The sequence below is a fragment of the Mesoplodon mirus genome (genome assembly GCF_964341445.2).
Source record: "Mesoplodon mirus genome assembly, chromosome: 14".
Classification (NCBI taxonomy): Eukaryota; Metazoa; Chordata; class Mammalia; order Artiodactyla; family Ziphiidae; genus Mesoplodon; species Mesoplodon mirus.
This window is the reverse complement of record NC_138990.1, coordinates 12,521,043-12,540,304: the sequence shown is the minus strand read 5'-3', so window position 1 is coordinate 12,540,304 and position 19,262 is coordinate 12,521,043. Positions and strand designations below refer to the sequence as shown.

General features: G+C 45.3%; 1 protein-coding gene across 2 annotated transcripts in view; it reads left to right on the top strand.

The window, feature by feature from the left end:
* TTL (tubulin tyrosine ligase) overlaps positions 1 to 16,514 on the top strand; it is a 38,646-nt gene extending 22,132 nt beyond the window's left edge. The window contains exons 6-7 of one of the 2 annotated variants that reach the window (XM_082642866.1): positions 6,272 to 6,415; positions 13,100 to 16,514. In XM_082642866.1, coding sequence (XP_082498992.1) covers positions 6,272 to 6,415; positions 13,100 to 13,214 — 259 coding nt within the window. In that variant the 3' untranslated portion in view covers positions 13,215 to 16,514. Of the gene's footprint in view, positions 1 to 5,229; positions 5,304 to 6,271; positions 6,416 to 13,099 lie in introns of those variants that run through there. The other variant, XM_082642867.1, reaches the window with a different exon arrangement.
* Positions 16,515 to 19,262: the final 2,748 nt, after the last annotated feature.

The window sequence follows — 19,262 nt, the reverse complement described above, 5'->3', positions numbered from 1 at the left end:
TTCTTTTTTTAAAAAATTTATTTATTTATTTTTTGGCTGTGTTGGGTCTGCTTTGCTGCACATGGGCTTTCTCTAGTTGTGGTGAGGGGGGGCTGCTCTTCATTGCAGTGTGCGGGCTTCTCGTTGCAGTGGCTTCTCTTGTTGTGGAGCACAGGCTCTAGATGCACGGGCTTCAGTAGTTGTGGCACTCAGGCTCAGTAGTTGTGGCGCACGGGCTTAGTTGCTCCACAGCATGTGGGATCTTCCTGGACCAGGGCTCGAACCCATGTCCCCTTCATTGGCAGGTGGATTTTTAACCACTGCGCCACCAGGGAAATCCCTCCTTTTAGTTTTATTAGGTTTTTGCTTTGTACATTTTGAAGATCTATTGTCAGGTGCATATGCATTTAGAATTGTTAATCTCTTTGAGGGGAATTGACCTCTTTATCATTATGTAGTTTCTGTCTTTATCTCTGGTAATAATTTCTTATTAAAGTCTATTTTGTCTGATACTAATATAGCCACTCCAGCTTTCTTTTGATTAATGGTATGTCTCTTTCCATCCCTTTACCCTTCTTCTCTATTCTATTCTATATTTAAAATGGGCTTTTGGTAGACATTGTATCATTGGATTTTGTTTTCTTTTGTTTTTAATCCAATATATCATCTCTGGGTTTTTTTTGAATTTTTGAATTTTATTTTATTTATTTTTTTATATAGCAGGTTCTTATTAGTCATCAATTTTATACACATCAGTGTATACATGTCGATCCCAATTGCCCAATTCATCATCATCTCTGTTTTTTAATTGTGTTTATACCATTTAAATTTAAAGTAATTACTGACTTGATGGGATTTATGTCTATTATTTTATTATTCATTGTCTGTCTGTCCCTTCTTTTTTGTTTGTTTTTCATTTCCCTGTTTCCTGCCTTCTTTTGAATTATTTGAACTTTTTTAGAGTTCCATTTTAATTTTTCTACTGAGTATTTGGCTATATCTCTTTGTATTTTTGTTTGTTTGTTTGTTTTAGTGGTTACTCCAGGGTTTATTATATACATACTTAATATATGATAGATTGTCAGGTTGGATTAAAAAAAAAAAAGACCAAACTGTATGCTCTCTACAAGAAACCCACTTTAAATATAAAGGGAGAAAAATATTCTTTTACATTTACCCAGATATTTGCAGTTTCCTTTGCTCTTCCTTCAGTCCTAAAGTTCCAAGTTTCATTTCCCTTCAGACTTCAGCATTTCTTTTAGAGCAGTTCTGCTGGTGATAAGCCCTCTTAATTTTCCATCATCTGAGAATGTCTTTATTTTACCTTATTCCTGAAGGACTTTTTTCACTGGAATTATACAAATATAATGTCAAGTAAAAAATTACAAATTGGTCCTGTTCATATAAATTGAAAAACAAGCAAAACTAAGTAGTACATTATTTGGAGAAATGTACATATGTGGTAAAAATCTAGAGGGAAACAAAGTAATGATAAACACAAAATTCAAAATAGTGGTTAACTCTGGAGGGGAGGTAGGAGGGACCCAAGGAGGGGGTTTAAAGGTATTGAATTGTAAGTATATGGGTAGTCATTAGTGCTACATATATTTTAAAATCATAAGTCATTATTTTTATTATTTGTATAGTTAATATCCTGTTAGATTTCCCCATACATTTTAACCCTTTATGTTACTTCTCTTTTTTTCTTACATTTCCTTGCTTTTGTCTAGAATCACTTTCCTTATTCTTACAAAACTAATTTTTAGTGCTTTTAAAGTAAGGTCTGCTGGTGATGAATTATCTCAGTTTTTATTTATCTGATAATATATTTATCATTTTTTAAGGACATTTGCTTTGAAAACAAAGATCAGCAATTAACTTACTTAACACTTTGAAGGTGACCATTATCTTGTGACTTCCATCGTTTCTGTTAGGTCAGCTGAAATCTTAGTATTGCTCTTAATGTATCTTTTCTTTGTTTTTAAGATTCTTTCTTGTTGATTTTATAAATTCTACTATAAGATGGGTATAGTTTTTTTGGTACTTATTCCTGCTCAGTTTTCATGGTGCTTCTTGAATCTGTGGCTTAATATCTTTGATCAGTTTTGGAATATTTATGCCATTATCTTTTCAATTGTGGCTTTTGTCCTGGTCCTTCTTTCCTTACAAGTCTCTAATTACATGGATATTAATCCTTTTCACTGTCTCACATTTCTCCTGTGGATTTTGTATGTCATTTTTATCTCTTTTTTCAGCTATTAAAACCTGTTTTTAATAGCTTTTAAAAAGTTAAAAGTTGTTAAACACATCTGAGTTCTTGATTTTAGTTATTGTGCATTTTCATTCTAGAATTTCCATTTGACTCTTTTATTTTTTAGATTACAATTCTCTGTGAAATTCTCCTACTTATGGTTTATATTTTCTTGACCATATTAATGGCAATTCTTTAATGTCCTTGTCTGATAACTCCAAATCCTGAATTACCTATAGCAGAGGTCAGCAAACTGTACCCTGCAGGCCAAATGTGGCCCACAGCTTGTTTTTGTTTAGCTTAGAACTAAAAATGGTTTTTAACATTTTTTAACAGTTGTGAAAAAATAAAAGAATTTGCAACAGAGACTGTATATAGCCTGCAAAACCTAAAATAATTCTGTCTGGCCATTTGTAGAAAAATTTTGCCAACCCCTGACTTACAAGTCTGTTTCTGTTGTCTGTTTTTCCCTCTTGGTCCTGTTTCTTAATATGCCTGGAAATAATTTTGTAATGTTATTATTCATTTACTACAGTGTATTAAATCTAGTAAATATTTTTAAATTAAATTTTACTTTATTTTTTTAATTGAAGTATAGTTGATTTACAATGTTGTGTTAGTTTCAGGTATATAGCAATAGTAAAGATTTTTTTGAGGTATCACATGCAAACAGTAAAGTTCACAAAGCTTAAATGCATAGCATAATGAATTTTTAATTATGCATACATTCACCTAATCATAATGTAAATCAGTATATAAAACATTTACAGCATCCCAAAAGACACCCTTGAGCTCCCTCAAATATATACTCCCTGACGAAGATAGCCACTCTTCTGACTTTTAATGCCATAGATTCCTTTTGCTTGTTCTTAAACTTTATGTAAATGGAATTACACTATATTTCTTGTTTTGTGTTCAGCTTTTTTCAATATCGTTTCTATGTCATGTTCCATTGTGTGAATGTTCCGCGGTTTATCCCTTCTGGAGTTGATGGACCTCTGGGTTTTCTCTCTTATATTTTAGACCTGTAATCTATCTGAATTGTTATATGTCAAGTGTCATGTTTTTCCACAAGTATATCCTATTGACCCCAGGTAACTAGTACATATGACTGTCCTTTCCTCACTGCGTTTTGGTGTGCCTTTGTTATAAATCGGGGCCGTTTATGTGAGGGTCTGTTCCTGGGATCTCTATTCTGTTCCGTGGTCTGTTTATCTGCCCTGTCATTACCACCCTGTCATGATGACTGAGCCTTTTTCCTTAATGTATTCTTACACAGAGTCTAACAGAATAATTTTGGGGCTCAGAGCTCCATTTCTTCAGGGATTATATGTGGTTAGAATTCTGACACCAGATAAGTCAAGTATACTGAAGAAAGAATTCATATTTTAGGCAAAAGATTTATTTGATATTTGCTATACCCCCTCCTCCTCATTGTTCTGTGCACTTCAGAGAGTATTGCTACTTTGGTGCTATTAACGCTCCTCACGGCTCTCATGTTCTTTTTCTCCCCAGCTAGCTTCCCCCAAACTTCCCACTCCAGCTGAAAAAAAAGATGTACTATATAAAGTCTCTGATGATGAAAAAAATTCTTTAAAGTGAATTATTAACTTGAACTCCCAGCAGATAAAAAAATATTTTGTTTTGATTTGGTTCTGGCTTTCAGTTTTTCCTGTAAGTGTTGGAGTGTAATGTTTCTTTCAATTTTTATCCTTCAGTATTATTGTTTTTTTTTTTAATCATGAGCACCTATTAAATTAAAATTTTTTTCTAAATTATATTTTAAAGGGCATTTTAACAAAAACAAAAGTTAAGGGTATTCTTTCGTAGAATAGAGATGAAATATAGAAAAAAATGTGCTATGTGGCTTGCAGGTTAGAGATGAATGGGAGAAGAAATTTTTATTCCAATTGGTTCTTAAGTGACTAACTGTCCAAAGTGATTTTTAAAGGTTTAAACACATCTATAGAAAATTTTTCCTCTTCGAGAAAAAAAGGAGGGGGCCTCCCTGGTGGTGCAGTGGTTGAGAGTCCGCCTGCCGATGCAGGGGATACGGGTTTGTGCCCCGGTCTGGGAGGATCCCACGTGCCGCGGAGCGGCTGGGCCCGTGAGCCATGGCCGCTGGGCCTGCGCATCCGGAGCCTGTGCTCCGCAACGGGAGAGGCCACAACAGTGAGAGGCCCGCGTACCGCAAAAAAAAAAAAAAAAAAAAAGGAGGAAACTGATGCTTGGGGTGGAGGGAGGTTGAGGGGAGCACGACCCTGGTGCCAAGTTCACAGAAGCCTCAGTTCTTTTTTTTTTTTTTTTTTTTTTTGCGGTAGGCGGGCCTCTCACTGCTGTGGCCTCTCCCCCTGCGGAGCACAGGCTCCGGACGCGCAGGCCCAGCGGCCATGGCTCACGGGCCCAGCCGCTCCGCGGCACGTGGGATCCTCCCAGACCGGGGCACGAACCCGTGTCCCCTGCATCGGCAGGCGGACTCTCAACCACTGCGCCACCAGGGAAGCCCGCCTCAATTCTTCTTTTAAAGTCATAAGCCAAAAGCTACTTAAAAGGACACGTCTTTTTTCTTTTTGGCCATACGGCACGTGGGATCTTAGTTCCCCGACCAGGGATCAAACCCGCGCCCTCTGCATTGGAAGTGCGGAGTCTTAACCACTTGACCGCCAGCGAAGTCCCCTTCTATTTCTTCTTCCTCTTCTTCTTCTTTTTTTTTTTTTAGGACACATCTTTTTCCTTCTAAATATACAGCTGTGTAGAAGGACAGCTATCTCTGGTAATCTTAGAGTCATCACAACATATATTGCATTTACTAAGATAAATACTTTGCCCCAACATCTAGTTGAGGGAAAAATCAGTGAAGAGAGCTTTGTAAAACAGAAATGGAATAGGTTTTTTCTGGGATGGTTGTACTAGATAACAGTTCTTTATTATTCATAAACAATAGATTCATGATTATCATAATTAATGATAAATTCATAAAATATGCTTACATTTATTAGATGCTTCCTAGCTACCAGAAGTCATGCCAAGTTCCTTATGTAATTATGTCATTGAACCATCTCAGCACTGGGAGTAAGTAGTATTTTTATCCCAACTTTACAGACAATGAAGTCAACACTTGGCTTAAAGAGGTTAAAAAATCTGTCCGAGTTTCCGGCTTCAGCAGCCTGACCTCAGGCATCATGTACTTTTTCATTATGTCTCTGAGATTCACTTTCAACTTTTCTGTGTCACTAAAATCCTCCAATTTTTGCAAACAGTCGTTGATCCTAATCATAAATCCTATTCTGTATTTCAATATCTTGTTTCATTATATAAAGCTTTAAAAGCAACTATTTGGCACTTGAACTGGAGCTAGTGAAAGAAATGAATGGAGTCAGCATTCTTTTTGCAAATTCTGCTCATCCCTAAATGGTGGTCCATTCTTTTAATATAGCAAAAATAGGGCTTCCCTGGTGGCGCAGTGCTTGAGAGTCCGCCTGCCGATGCAGGGGACACGGGTTCGTGCCCCGGTCCGGGAAGATCCCACGTGCCGCGGAGCGGCTTGGCCCGTGAGCCATGGCTGCTGAGCCTGTGCGTCCGGAGCCTGTGCTCCGCAACGGGAGAGGCCACAACGGTGAGAGGCCTGCGTATCGCCAAAAAAAAAAAAAAAAAAAAAAAAAAAAAAAAATATATATATATATATATATATATATATATATATATATATATAGCAAAAATACGGAGAAATGTTTTGCTTATTATAAACAAATGTGGCTGCAATCCACCTGTTGGAGGAGTCCGCATTTGTAGGGACCACGGTGACTCAGCACTTGCTGGGAAAGCAGCCACTACTTGTAAGAACAAGAGTGGTGGCAGAGTCTTCTAACAAATAAGTCACATCATCTTGAATAATCTATTGGTAATACACTTAAAAAAGAGAATTAAGCCAAAGCCTAATTTTCATCAGCACGTTCGACGGAAAATCATCCCAGCACCTCTCCCAGTGGTCCTTCCCCCTGGACCACCCCATCCTCAGCGAGCGCCCCCTCTGCCCTGCAGGAGCTGCCTCATGAGCGTGGAGCCCGCCATCAGCACCCGACACCTCCCTTACCAGAGCTTCCAGCTCTTCGGCTTCGACTTCATGGTGGATGAGGAGCTGAAGGTCTGGCTCATTGAAGTCAACGGCGCCCCTGCTTGTGCTCAGTAAGCCTGAACACCACTGGGTTTTTGTCTGTTTGTTTGCTTTTATCGAAAATGAGATTTACTGCATTTCGTGCAGTTGGAAGTCCGTGCAGCGAAGGAGACTAGCACAATTTTTAATGCATTTAAAAATAAAATTAAATTAAAAATGGGGGTTGGGAGGCGAATGCACAAAGTCCTAGTCTCCTTGAGTCCCTGGAAGAGAAGGGTTTGGGTTAAAACACGTGGGAAGTTAGTTCTGCAGGGGGAGTAGTCTGTCTTGGCAAGGTGGTGAGCTCCTGTTACCTGGGTGTCCAACCACTGACCCTTTGAGTGCCGTCAAGGAGGATGTACCAGCGACGGGAGGGCTTTGGGAGGAGCCCGGCCAGCAGGGGGCTTCGCTGAGTCATTTCCTATCCCTTTTCCTCCCTGTACGTGTTGAGCACTTAGCACCTGTGGGTGGTGGATGCCGTGAGAGTTCTAAACAAAGCTAGTGCTACCAGCGGAGACCCTCTCCTGTGACAAGGTGATGAGTCAGCCGCGCCCTGTGAGTCAGGGAGGAAGTGATGACCAAGCAGCTCAGAGGCTCCCTGGGCAGGAAGTGGTCTGAGAAGGTCCCATGGACATCGTGGAGCTGAGGCTGGGGCGTAAGAGGAGAGTGTCATGTGTGCTAAGGGGGAGGGAACCCAGAATCCAGTGGGACCTTGCTCTGGGCCAGGCTCTAGGAGATGCACAGATGAACACACCCTGCCCTCGGGGGACTTCTGTTCCTCCTGGGAGGAGCCTGGCTGCAGCGTGGCATGAGTGTCCGGGGCTAAGGAAAGGTGAGGGTGAAAAGGTGAGTTGGGGCCCCACTGTGGGAGGCCTTACGTGTAAGGGAGTCATTTGGACTTCATCCTCAAAGGCTGTTGGTTCTTCTGAGGATCCACGTTCATTAGTGTCAAGACCCTATCACGGTACCCCACGTCCACGTCTTGGAGAAACTGAGGTGATCTTCCGGCGGCGTAGGAAAAAGGCCTGCACCTCCAAGGGGCAGCGTTAACACATAAGCAGTTCTGTCATTTGCCTCCTGCTTCGTGGCTGTGACCTGGCAGGTGGGATTCCGTCTCATTCATCCGTGCCTGCAGCTATCGAATACCTGTTAGATACCCCTAACCTGCCAGGCCCCGGACTGGGCTCTGGGTCACAGTCTTGAGCAGAGAGACCCAGGCCCCTGGAGGGAGACTGGGCGAGACAAAGGACAAGACAAATATAGATTACAAACTGGGACACACCCTTTCGTAGGGTAAAAGATGTTAGAAGGTAATATAATTGAGCAAAAAGTCCCCGTGGGAGGTGATGTTTTGAACCGAGATCTGAAGGAGAAAGGAAAGTTAAGGAGACCAGGGGGGAGGAGAGCAGAAGGTTTCACATCCTCCCTTCACCAAGTCCACAGGGGTGTCCGTCTTCTCCTGTCCTTCCTGTCAGAGATTTGTCCCTTCCTTGTGCTCTGGACCTGATCCCCTCCCTCCAGGCGAGAGGACGGGATGAGGATGCCTTCCTCATCTGCTTTCTCCCTCTTTGCTGCATCGTTCCCACCAGCATGTGGTGCTCAGCAGATTTCCCCAGCGATTAGGAAAAGCCCTCCTCTGATGTCCCACCCTGCTCCCGGGACGCCCCCCCCTCCCTGTTCCCTTCAGGCCACACTTCTGGAGAAGCCACACGTGCACACGCTGTCTCCTGGTCCTCGGTCCACATCCACGCTCTGGTCCACTCCAGGCTGCCTTGCATCCTGGCCGCTGCACAGAAACTGTTCTTTCTAGGTCCCCCGCCAAGTCCATATTGCACTCCAGGATTTTAAAACCAGCAAATGACGTGGCAGCCTGGAGCTGCAGGCCAGTATCTGCACCTGTCTTCCCGGCGTCCTGCAAGGATGTGTGTGGATGTCCAGTAGGCGCCCCACCCGGCCAGCGTCCCCCATCTCACTGAATGTCCAGGCCCCCTGCTTTCCAGGTGACCGAGACCCTGCCCCCGCCTTTCCGTTACCCTCGGGTTCTGTCCATCGGGGCCTGTTCAGTTCTGCTTCCAGCCTCGCCAGCCCCCTGCTCCCCCCGCCCGCTGCCCTTGCTCTCCCAAAGGTCGTCCTCCATCTTTGCTTTTGCACAGAGCCTGCTAACTGGGTCTCCGCGCCTGCTCTTGCCCCAGTGGAGTCCGTTCTCCCCTGAGCAGCCAGAGTGATAAACGGAAACCAGGCCCTGCTGTTCTCTAGCCTTCCCCCTGCGCGTGGGGCCGAAACCTGACTCCCCTCCACCTGCAGGGCTACTGCCCCGCCTACCTCTCCAGCCTCACCCAGAGCATCGCTTCCCTGATGACGCTTACCTGCTGTGGGGCCTTTGGCTTGCTCTCACCCTCCCCCCGCAACCCAGTCTTACCAAGGCTGTGCCTACTCTGTCAAAATGGCATCTCCAGGAAGCCTTCCCTGAATAATCCCATCTTTTTTTAAAAATTTATTTTATTGAAGTATAGTTGATTTACAGTGTTGTGTTCATTTCTGCTGTGCAGCAGAGTGATTCAGTTATACATATATAGACATTCTTTTTCCTATTCTTTTCCATTATGGTTTATCCCAGGATATTGAATCTAGTTCCCTGTGCTCTACAGTAGGACCTTGTGGTTTATGCATTCTGTATATACCAGTTTGCACCTGCTCACCCCAACCTCCCCATCCATCCCTCCCTCCCCCCTCCCCTTGGCAACTACAAGTCTTGAACAATCCTATCTTTGATTTTCTACAAAGCCAGAGCCTTTGTAGTTTACTTCATTACACTAATGGCCATCAAATCAACCCAGTTTTGTTTTCTTTACAGAATGTATGCACCGTGAGGGCAGTAGCCTTGTTTTTCTCGTTCTCCTTGGAGTCCCAGCACCTAGCACCGTGCCTGGCACATCCTAGTCTGCAAATAGTAGTTGGATGGACATAGTGTGTGTGCCTGGTTAACACTCTTATTCACCTGACTCAGTAATCGCTTAGGTTTTATGTACATAGAGACATCTTTCTATCTTCCTAATACTCCCTGATGACATTGGTGCTTCGATGCATAGAATTTCTTTATCATTAGGCCCAAACTTACACATCAGCCAGGTTGGGGTTTCAGGGAGCAGGCAGGTTCTGTTTGCTTACTGTGAAGAGCTCTGGGGATGTTTAAATGGCAGCTTGAAGTGTTTAAAGACAAGGATGCCATCATGTCTTGATGGTGAATCAAGGACCAGAATCTAAAATGCAGTCAGGCATTCAAGTATACAAGGCAAGAAAGTAATAAAATAATCCCACTGTCTTGTGGGTGAAAGTGATTCTGTTTCAGTTTATTCCTGAAGCTTATGAGATGTTCACTAAGCATTTTTTCTCCAAGGTAGCTCTTTTTTTAAAATTTTATTTTTATTTTTGGCTGTGTTGGGTCTTCGCCTCTGTGCGAGGGCTTTCTCTAGTTGCGGCAAGTGGGGGCCACTCTTCATCGCCGTGCGCCGGCCTCTCACTATCGCGGCCTCTCTTGTTGCGGAGCACAGGCTCCAGACGCGCAGGCTCAGTAATTGGGGCTCACGGGCCCAGCTGCTCCGCGACACGTGGGATCCCCCCAGGCCAGGGCTCGAACCCGCGTCCCCTGCATTGGCAGGCAGACTCTCAACCACTGCGCCACCAGGGAAGCCCTCCAGGGTAGCTCTTTGATTCCAAGCGTAAATTATCCTAGGTCAAGATACAGATAATCTGGTGCAGGCCCTCATAACTGAACACTTTCCGTAGAGGTTGGACCCTTTGTTTACCATTGCTCTTCAGGGCTTTGGCTCAAGGGTGGACCTCCAGTCTCTGGACTGGAAAAGGTGAATGTGCCTCTTTAGTTCCGTGTAAGGATTGAAGGCTGGGGAGGTCAAAGAAACAGCAACTTCTTAGTTCATCTGGAGCGTCGGGTAGTGGCTTTGACCTCTTTCCCCAACAGTAGCACCCACCCACCTGGTGGAAACTCACCTGCTCTCTGAGGTGCTTTGCAGGATCAGGTCATGCTGGAGCCCAGCAGAGGCCTCTGGTGATAAACCCCTGGGCATCAGGGTTCACTGTCTGCTCTGGGCTCCATCTCAGCGGCTCCCACACAGTCACTCACTGTCTGTTGGATTCCCTTCGTTCAGAGTCCTGATGCGAGCAGTGGGGTCCAGGGAGACAGCGGGGATTTTAGGAGCATGTAAACATGAGTGTCCTCAAGGAGTCGGCTGGAGGAGGGAGACAGACCCCGCCCAGTTAATTATTCTATGAATCATACCGTTACAGGTACTGCAATAGAAAAGAAACACATTCCTTCTTTTTTTGTTTTTGGCCAAGCCTCATAGATTGTGGGATCTTAGTTCCCCGACCAGGGGTTGAACCCAGGCCCTTGGCAGTGAAAGCGAGGAGTCCCAACCACTGGACCACTGGGAAAGTCCCTCAGATTCTATCTTTTAGGTGCATGATTTTGAGTGGGGAGTGTTCTTGGGTCCTTGCTTCCTAAAGGACGAACGGTGGGGAGAGGGTCGATGGAGATGATGGCATGATGGCGTAGTCAAAGGAAAGCCTTTTTTAAAAAATAAATGTATTTATTTATTTATTTATTTTTGGCTGCGTTGGGTCTTCGTTGCGTTGCGCGGGCTTCTCATTGCAGTGGCTTCTCTTGTTGCAGAGCATGGGCTCTTGGTGCACAGACTTCAGTAGTTGTGGCACACGTGCTCAGTAGTTGTGGCTCGCGGGCTCTAGAGCGCAGGCTCAGTAGTTGTGGTGCACGGGCTCAGTAGTTGTGGTGCACGGGCTTAGTTGCTCTGCGGCATGTGGGATCCTCCTGGACCAGGGCTCAAACCCGTGTCCCCTGCACTGGCAGGCGGATTCTTAACCACTGCGCCACCAGGGAAGTCCCGGGAAGTCTTTATTCAGGAACCACAGTTTCCATTGTTGTGTACATGTTAAAATAGGACTTACTCATCTTGCTGTATGGAAACGAGCAGGACGTTCAAAGGCCCACTCTTGCCTGTATGTCAGGTACCTCCTACACCAGAAATATTGAAGATATGAGTTGACCAGGTTGAAGCTGCATCCTCCCCTCCCCCCAGCATCCCCTTTGGAAAATGCCTTCCCGAGGTGGCTAATGACAAGCATCACGAAACACCAAACACGGTGTATTTTGACGGTTGTGGCTCTTGGTGACTTGCCAAGTCCCAAGTTTAGTAGCCGCTATCACTCCCTTGCAGACCTCCTGGTCACTATCCCTTCAGAAGTGGGAGGTTGAGTGGTGTGGCCACACCAAACTGTTGAAAATGGGACTTGATTCACAGACAGAGGGGCAGAGACTGGGGGACTGGGGAGAGGGGAGAGGGGAGAACAGACATCCAGCAGGAAAGATGAAGGTCAGCTGGCAGTTAGGACTTCCTGAGACACACAGTGGAAGCATGGCTTTGCATGAGCGTTCTTCCCAGAGGGCCTTACGAGAGGTTAGAACATACAGGTTCCAGCTTCAAGGGCAGTAGAAGGGGATGGGGGGGGTGGGAGAAAGTTTCTGTGTTGGGGAGGATGACAGCAGAGATTTGCCATTGCATCAGGAGGGATGGGAATTCGCTTGTGAAGATGTCCTACCTGATGGAGATTGGGACATAGCATCTTCTGGAAATCAGGGCAGTAAAGACCTCTGTTCCTCTAGGTTGAGCTGGCCTGGGCTCCTACCCTTGGCTCCAGCCACCTGGATTCCAAATGTGTCTTGAGTCAGTTGGGAAGGCACATCAGGCCTGGAGCATCATCCCAAATGTGGGTTTTCTCTTTGGACCGTATGTCTCTGGTTTTTCCCTGTGTTAGAGACAGTCCTGAGCGAGCTGGCTCTGGGGGCCTCATGTGCTGCCATGTGAAACAGGCGAAAATCCTATAGGCAGTGAGTGGGGAGCTAGAGGGCCTCATCGCTTCTCTGAAGAGACTGGATGGGAGGTTTTCCTCCTTAGCTTTTCTGCTATGGTGGTTCCATTGCCTCTGGCTGAAGTCCAGACCCCTGCACGTGGCATCAGAACCCTGCACAGCCTGGCCCCTGCCTGGCCCCTAGCCTCGCACCGCGATGGTCCAGTTCCCCAGATGCCCTGAGTTCTCTCTCCTCAGTGGGTACCACTCCTTCCATCTGCACTGCGCCTCTTCTCTCTCGCCCAGGTCTCTCCTTCTCCCCACCCCCCTCCTTTCTCTCCGCATCTCTCCCCCGTTCTTTGTGTCTGGCTCCCCCTCCTTCATCCTGTTTCCTATCCCATCATCCATTCTCTGTCCGACGTGATTTCCTCTCGGGGTCTCGGCTGAGCTGTCACTCCGGGGAGTCTTTCCTGAAGGCCCCTCAGCCACACCACGTGGGCACTTTCCCTGGGGAGAGCCTGTGCCTCCAGGTGTCCCCCCACCCCAGACAGGCAAGACAGCCCCCGTTCTCTTTGGAATCGCCTGTCTCCCCTGCAGTTCAAGTCAGAGCAGGAGTCGTCTTGTCTGTTCACCTGCAAGACCTTCCAGAAATACCTGTTGAGTGGCTGCTTTCTCTTCCTGCAGTACCTCCTGCAGGATCTGTATGGTCAGCAGACACCAGTCTTAGAAACGTGAGGTGGAATTTCTAGGGCAGATCCTGGTGAAAAAAGCGTTGACTGTTCGCTTGCGCTTTGATAAGCATCCTCAGTAATAGCTCTTTGAACCCGTTTCAGGAAGCTCTATGCGGAGCTGTGCCAAGGCATTGTGGACATAGCCATCGCCAGCCTCTTCCCGCCCCCCGGCTCGGCGCAGCAGCCGTCCCAGCCGGCCGCCTTCATCAAGCTGTGACCGAGGGAGGTGCTCGAAGCTGCCTCGGAAGAAGCACGAGGGGGCGCTGCCCCGGGGGAAGGAGAAGTGTCCGAGTCGCTCATCATCAAGCCAAACAGGAGGAAGAGAGACAACCCGCAGAGACGCGCTGGAAGAAGAAAAGGCAGCTTCCCCGAGGAGTGGTTGTTTGCCCAGGGGTTCCCAGGTGGAGCTCTTGGCACTGCTACTGAGATTCGAAAACTGCAGCAAATTTCGCCAATGGGAGAGCAGGATATTCTTCTGAGGGGCAAAAACAGGGATGTGCTTATTTTACGTTCTCAGCCTTTGAAAAATCTGATTTTTATCCTAACGTAGTGCTGTGAGCAGCGCCTCTCCTGCCCGGGGTGGCAGCCGTTGGATCTGGTTGGTGTCTGTCCACCTGCTGCATTAGTGCCTTAGCTCTGTGCCCAGCTACAGCCTCCTGTCTGGGGCAGGGGCGGGATGTGAGAGCACTTGGGAGGTTGCCAACGTGTCCCCCGCTAGTCCCACAGGCATCTGGACAAGCGCGCACCGATTGTCCTGGGTGCTGGGCTCTGCGGACGCTGCCTTGCCATCGGGGGGCTTGCTCCTCTTGGTCCTGATGGCATCTGGCTGGTCACTGGCCAGGGTTGGCGTAGGCTGGGCACCAAACAGCAAACGCTGCCCTCAGCCTGCTCTCTGCATGTTTTAGAAACCAAGCAGCAAGTTTGCTGCAAATCCGTAAGCATCCAAAAAGCATGAGAGAGGAAAAAACACAACGTCCTGCTTCACTTAATAGTTGCGTGGGGGGGAGTCTTTGAAATATGATTCTCAGTTCTCTTTGTTTTAACCAGAATTCTACATGCCCTTTGGCCAAGTTCCCTTTCGTTCTGTTTTTCTGGGGGGGGATTTAACTTTTGTAAAAACCCTTCTAGGGGTCAGGAGAGGGTAGAATTCCCCTCCCCTCCACCCCAGGGGGCTCCTCCCCATTTTGTTTTTCTTGCTCTTCTAGCACCTTCTGTGGGAGCTGGACAGGCAGGTTGTGTTCCAGGGAAGATTCTCCGTCTGCTGCGCCTCTCTCGACATCACGGAGAGGCTCTGAATCAGTGTGTGTCTCGCCTGAGTGGGAGAGTCTCTTAAAATGGGGAAGATGTGGTTTCAGAGCCGCACTCAGCATCTCTTAAGTCAGCAGAGGTTAACGGGTGTCCCGTTAGATGTAGTTTCTACTCACAGGATGGACGAATTTTCTGCAGACTTTCCAGGAGGCCATGTCACTAGCGAGAGGAAGCCCCGTATGCCATCTGTGTCCACTGTAAGATGAGTGAACGGTGCGTTGGGAATCACAGCAGACCCACTGAAGAGGCTCCCTCCTCCCCAGGGCGCGGCGGGGTCTTCCCTCTGGCACGTGTGTGCTCCGTTATTCGTCTCTACGTGGCACGAGAAAACAGTTCTGCAGCCAGGGGAGACTTTTTTTACAAAGAGGAGAAAAAGCAACACCTCACACATGATGAGATGTGGGAGCTTACAGTGAAAAAAGGAATCATGATGGAAATGATTCAGTGGATGCAGCAGTGCGTGTGGGATGTGAAAGAGTGATGTCCAGGCTGAAGTGGAGGAGGGGCCAGCTGGCTCGGCCCTCCCGGGTGTTTGGAATTACAAAATAAACGTGTGGGCGGTTACCCAGAATATATAGATAATGAAGTTTCCATCCAGAGCAAAATAAGACCCTGTTAAGGGAACTGTGAAGACCCAGCACAGCTGATGGGTTAGTGCTGCGGGCTTCTGAGCAGGTCATGGTGAGGTGCACACCTACGTGGAAAGTGTAGGGTGATGGGGAAAGCGTGGAGGTTTCTGTAGTGCTATCACACGCGAACGCAGATTTGTGATGATCTTTTGGACCTGAATTGCAGGGACATTCGAGAATTGTCTCTTACGGTGACAGAGCTAAGAATCCAGGTAGGCAGTCTGTGGATCTTGATGGATTTTCTAAGAAACCTGAATCAATAGCAATATATGTGAGGGAAGGAAGGCTTTAAAGAGAAAATTCTGCTTCATTCCTCGCATGGTTTCAAATAAGTATCTATTTTATGCATTTATTTCTGATCAGGTGGAATGGTTGGCTCAGAACTGTTCCATATCCTTCCATGATATCCTTGACACAGGTGGTCATGCCTCGCCCCCAGTCAGTCTTCATACCTGTAGTCTGTGTTCGTGTCTCCAGTTGCTGGGGAAGGAGGTGGTGTTTTCTGGAGGTGTCGATTCTGATCTTGACTCTGTCGTTGGCTGCACAGCATCAGAGGAGCCCGTGAACCTCTCTGTGCCTTAGTTTCTTATCTCATGGAAGAGCTTGTTGCCTGACCCAGGGACTACTTCAAGGGCATTTAGTGAGGACACATGCGATTAGGAAGGCTGGAGAACCTCTAGAACCAAGGTTCTCAATGCTGGCTATTTGCTGGAATCACTTGGGAAGCTTTTAAAGAATGTTGGTGTCCACACCTTCCCCCTCCCTCACCCCTGACCCATTAAGTCAGAACCTCAGGCATCAGCATGCTTTGAGATGCCTTGAACCACTGATTGAGAAGGAAGGACAAACACATTATTACCTTGGAAGAATCAGATAAGGTTTAGGGCTTTAAAAAAAAATTCCTTTTAGAAGGCTAGGCATTCCTTTAAGAATGACCGGATGCTGACGTGATACAGCAAGTGCCGTCCCCGTCACAGCCTTTGGAAACTCAGCTGTGCTTTCATCTACTTAAACAGTTTGTGAAGCCTTGTCAGCAAATATAAACAGACATGAATTTATAAATCTGCTAAATACGTGTTAAGATTATAAACAAATTATTGAGAGAGAATCCCCTTCCTCCCTCTGGACTCCCTTGGTAACTATCAACTCCACTGCCCCAGGACCTGGAAGTACCTCGGTGTCTGTCTGATGCAGTGGAGCAGGTGCTGGTGGACTTACCAGCTGACGTGATGTTTCACGAGTGCCTCAGGGTGATCATCCCAGACTTGGGACATCTGGTAGTGCTGGAAATGGATGGGATCGCAGGACCCGCAAGCAGCAGTCATGCTGCAGAGGGTGTTGCCGTTAAGAACGGAGGTCGTGTCAAGCAGGGGTGCATCCAGCCCTGCTGTGGGTGGTGGGGTCTCTGCCAGAGAAGACTAGATGCCAGAGTGGGTCCCCACAGCACATGGGTGCCATGGAGAAAACTGTCTCTGATCCTGGACACAGAATCTGTACCTAAGAGGAAATGACTTCTGAAACAAGGCGATTTTATGAATGTTTAAAATGCCTGGAGCATTAAAGGAATCATATTTCAAGCATTTCTTTGCCTTTTGGTTCTGTCACCTTATTATGAGTGTTGACTGTCCTAGGATATCACTGGTTATTTGAATGCATGATTCTGTTACCCAGAGGTAGGCATACTTTTTCTATAAAGGGCCAGGTAGTAAATATTCTAGGCGTTGCAAGCTAAACTGGTTCTCCTTTGCATATTCTTCTTTCTTTTCCCCAACTCTTAAAAAATATTAAAACAAAGCCAAAAAAACTTAGCACACAGGCCATACAAAAACAAGCACATATGTGGCCATTGTTTGCTGACCCCAGAATGCTACTCAATGCATAAGCCAACAGATTGTCCTTTGAAACTGTGATGAGCTGCTCCAGGGTGAAGCATTGAAATAATCTCAGCTGCCAAAATCCAGTCCATCATGTCTCACATGTCATGTGTATTGTCTGAATCATTCTGCAGATTTTGAGGTGAGACCCCTGGTTGTGAAGGAGTTATGTGTGCTTTAAACATGGAGGTAGAGGGACTTCTGAAGTGAGGTTCCTTCCCCAAATAGCTAGAAGTTCAAGAAGTCCTTACTAAGACTTCACTAAGGACTTCTGTGTAAGTCCCCATCTTAGGGCTTATTTTATGTGACCTATCTCAGAGTGTGCCCAGTGTGAGCAGCCTTTTCCCTGGGTGCATTTGTTAAAAATAATCAGCAGCAATTGTTTAACATCTCAACTTACTGAGATGGCTTTAGCAGCTGGAACAAAGAAGCTGCTGACCAAAAAATTTAGAAGGGAAAGATGGGGAATGAGATGTCCATAAAACGTTTTGAAAAGTTTCAACATATTCCTAAAACTATGGAAGGCCACACACAGGTGTAGGGCTGTGCACATGCCCAGGGGAGACCTGAATTCCCTCAGCTTTCACCTCTGTCTGATTAGGACGATCTGCACAAGCAGGAAGTGAAGACTAAGGCAGAGCTGTAAACTGCCTGAGCATGAAGGCATGCCCAACACACACACAGACAGACACACACACAGTCCTGTGACAAAGACTGGGAGATGTACTCGTTCTAAGCATTTGAGGAAATCTCTGTTCAATCATTAGTTGACCACTAAGCTAACTGAGCAGAGACTTCAGTGGCCACACACTAAAGAATACAGGCTTTACAGAATTAGTTCAGAAAAGTCACTAAATAAAGAACAACAACAAGAAACCCTGGAGAGGGAAGAGTGTCTGGTTTCCAAAGTCCCATCATATTATTAAAAATTTCCAATTTTCAACACAAATTTTCGGGACATGCAAAGAAAAAAGAAAGTATGGCCCATAGAAGGAACAGTCAATAGAAACCATACCTGAAGAAGCCCAGGCATTGGACTTACTACATAAAAACTTTAATTCAGCTACTTAAAATATGTTTAAAGAACTAAAGGAGACAACAGAACGATGTGTCACCAGAGGGACAACATCATTAAAGAGAGAAATTGTTTTTTAAATAGAACAAAGAAATTTTGGCATTGAAAAGTATGATAATGCAAATGAAGAATTCAGTAGAGGTGTTGAAAAGCAGGTTGGAGCTGGCAAAAGAAGGAATCAGTGAATCTGAATTCAATTGAGATCATCCAGTCTGAGGAACAGAAAGAAAAATGAATGAAAAAAATGAACAGAACTCCAGAAACATGTATGTACACCAACATATACGTAACAGGAATCCTAAAAGAAAGGAGGGAGAGAGAAGGGGGCAGAAAACACGTTGGAAGGAGTAGTGGTCAAAAACTTTCCCACTTTGATGAAAACCATTAAAATGCATCCAAGAGGTTCAATAAACTAAGTAGGATACATTCAAAGAGATCCGCACCAAGACACATTAACCACTAAGAAAATAACTTTAAATATGTAGTAAAAAGGACAAGGGAACTAAAACGGTACACTAGGAAATATATATTTAACAAGAAAAGGCAGTAGTGAAGGGATGGGGAGGTAATAAGGCATTTACAAAGCAAGTAGCACAATGCAGACACAAATCCTACCTTATCAGTAATTTCATTTAAATGTAAATGAATTAAACACTCCAATCAAAAGGCAGAGATTGGCAACATGGATCAAAAAAAAAAAAAAACAACCATGATCAAACTCTATACTATCTACAAGAGACACACTTTGATTCAAAGACACAAACAGGTGAAAGTAAAAGGATGGGGAAAAAACATACCATGCAAGCAGTAACTCAAAGAGAGCTTAGGTGGCCATACTAATATTAGACAAAATAGGCTTTAAGAAAAAAAATTATTACAGGCAAAGAAAGACACTATATAATGCTAAAAAGATCAATCCATCAGGAGATATAACAATTACAAACAAATGCACCTAGCAACAGAGTCCCAAGATACATGAAGCAAAAACTGGCAGAACTAAAGAGAGAAATAGACAATTCTACAGTAAGAATTGGAGCTTTCAACTTTCCATTTTCAATAATGGATAGATGATCAACAAGAACATAGAAAACAATGGAAACCAACTAGATCTAACAAATATCTATAGAACACGCCACCCAACAATAGCAAAATATACATTTTCCTGGAGTGCACATGGAACTTTCTCAGGAATAAACCATATGTTACACCATAAAGCCTCAGTGAATTAAAAATGATTGGAATCAAACTACAGATGTTCTGTGAACACAATGAAATAAAACGAGAAATCATTAACAAATCAGGGAAAATCACAAGTATGTGGAAGTTAAAAATGCCAAAGGAAAGAAGCCACAAGGGAAATTAGAAAGTACTTTGAGAGA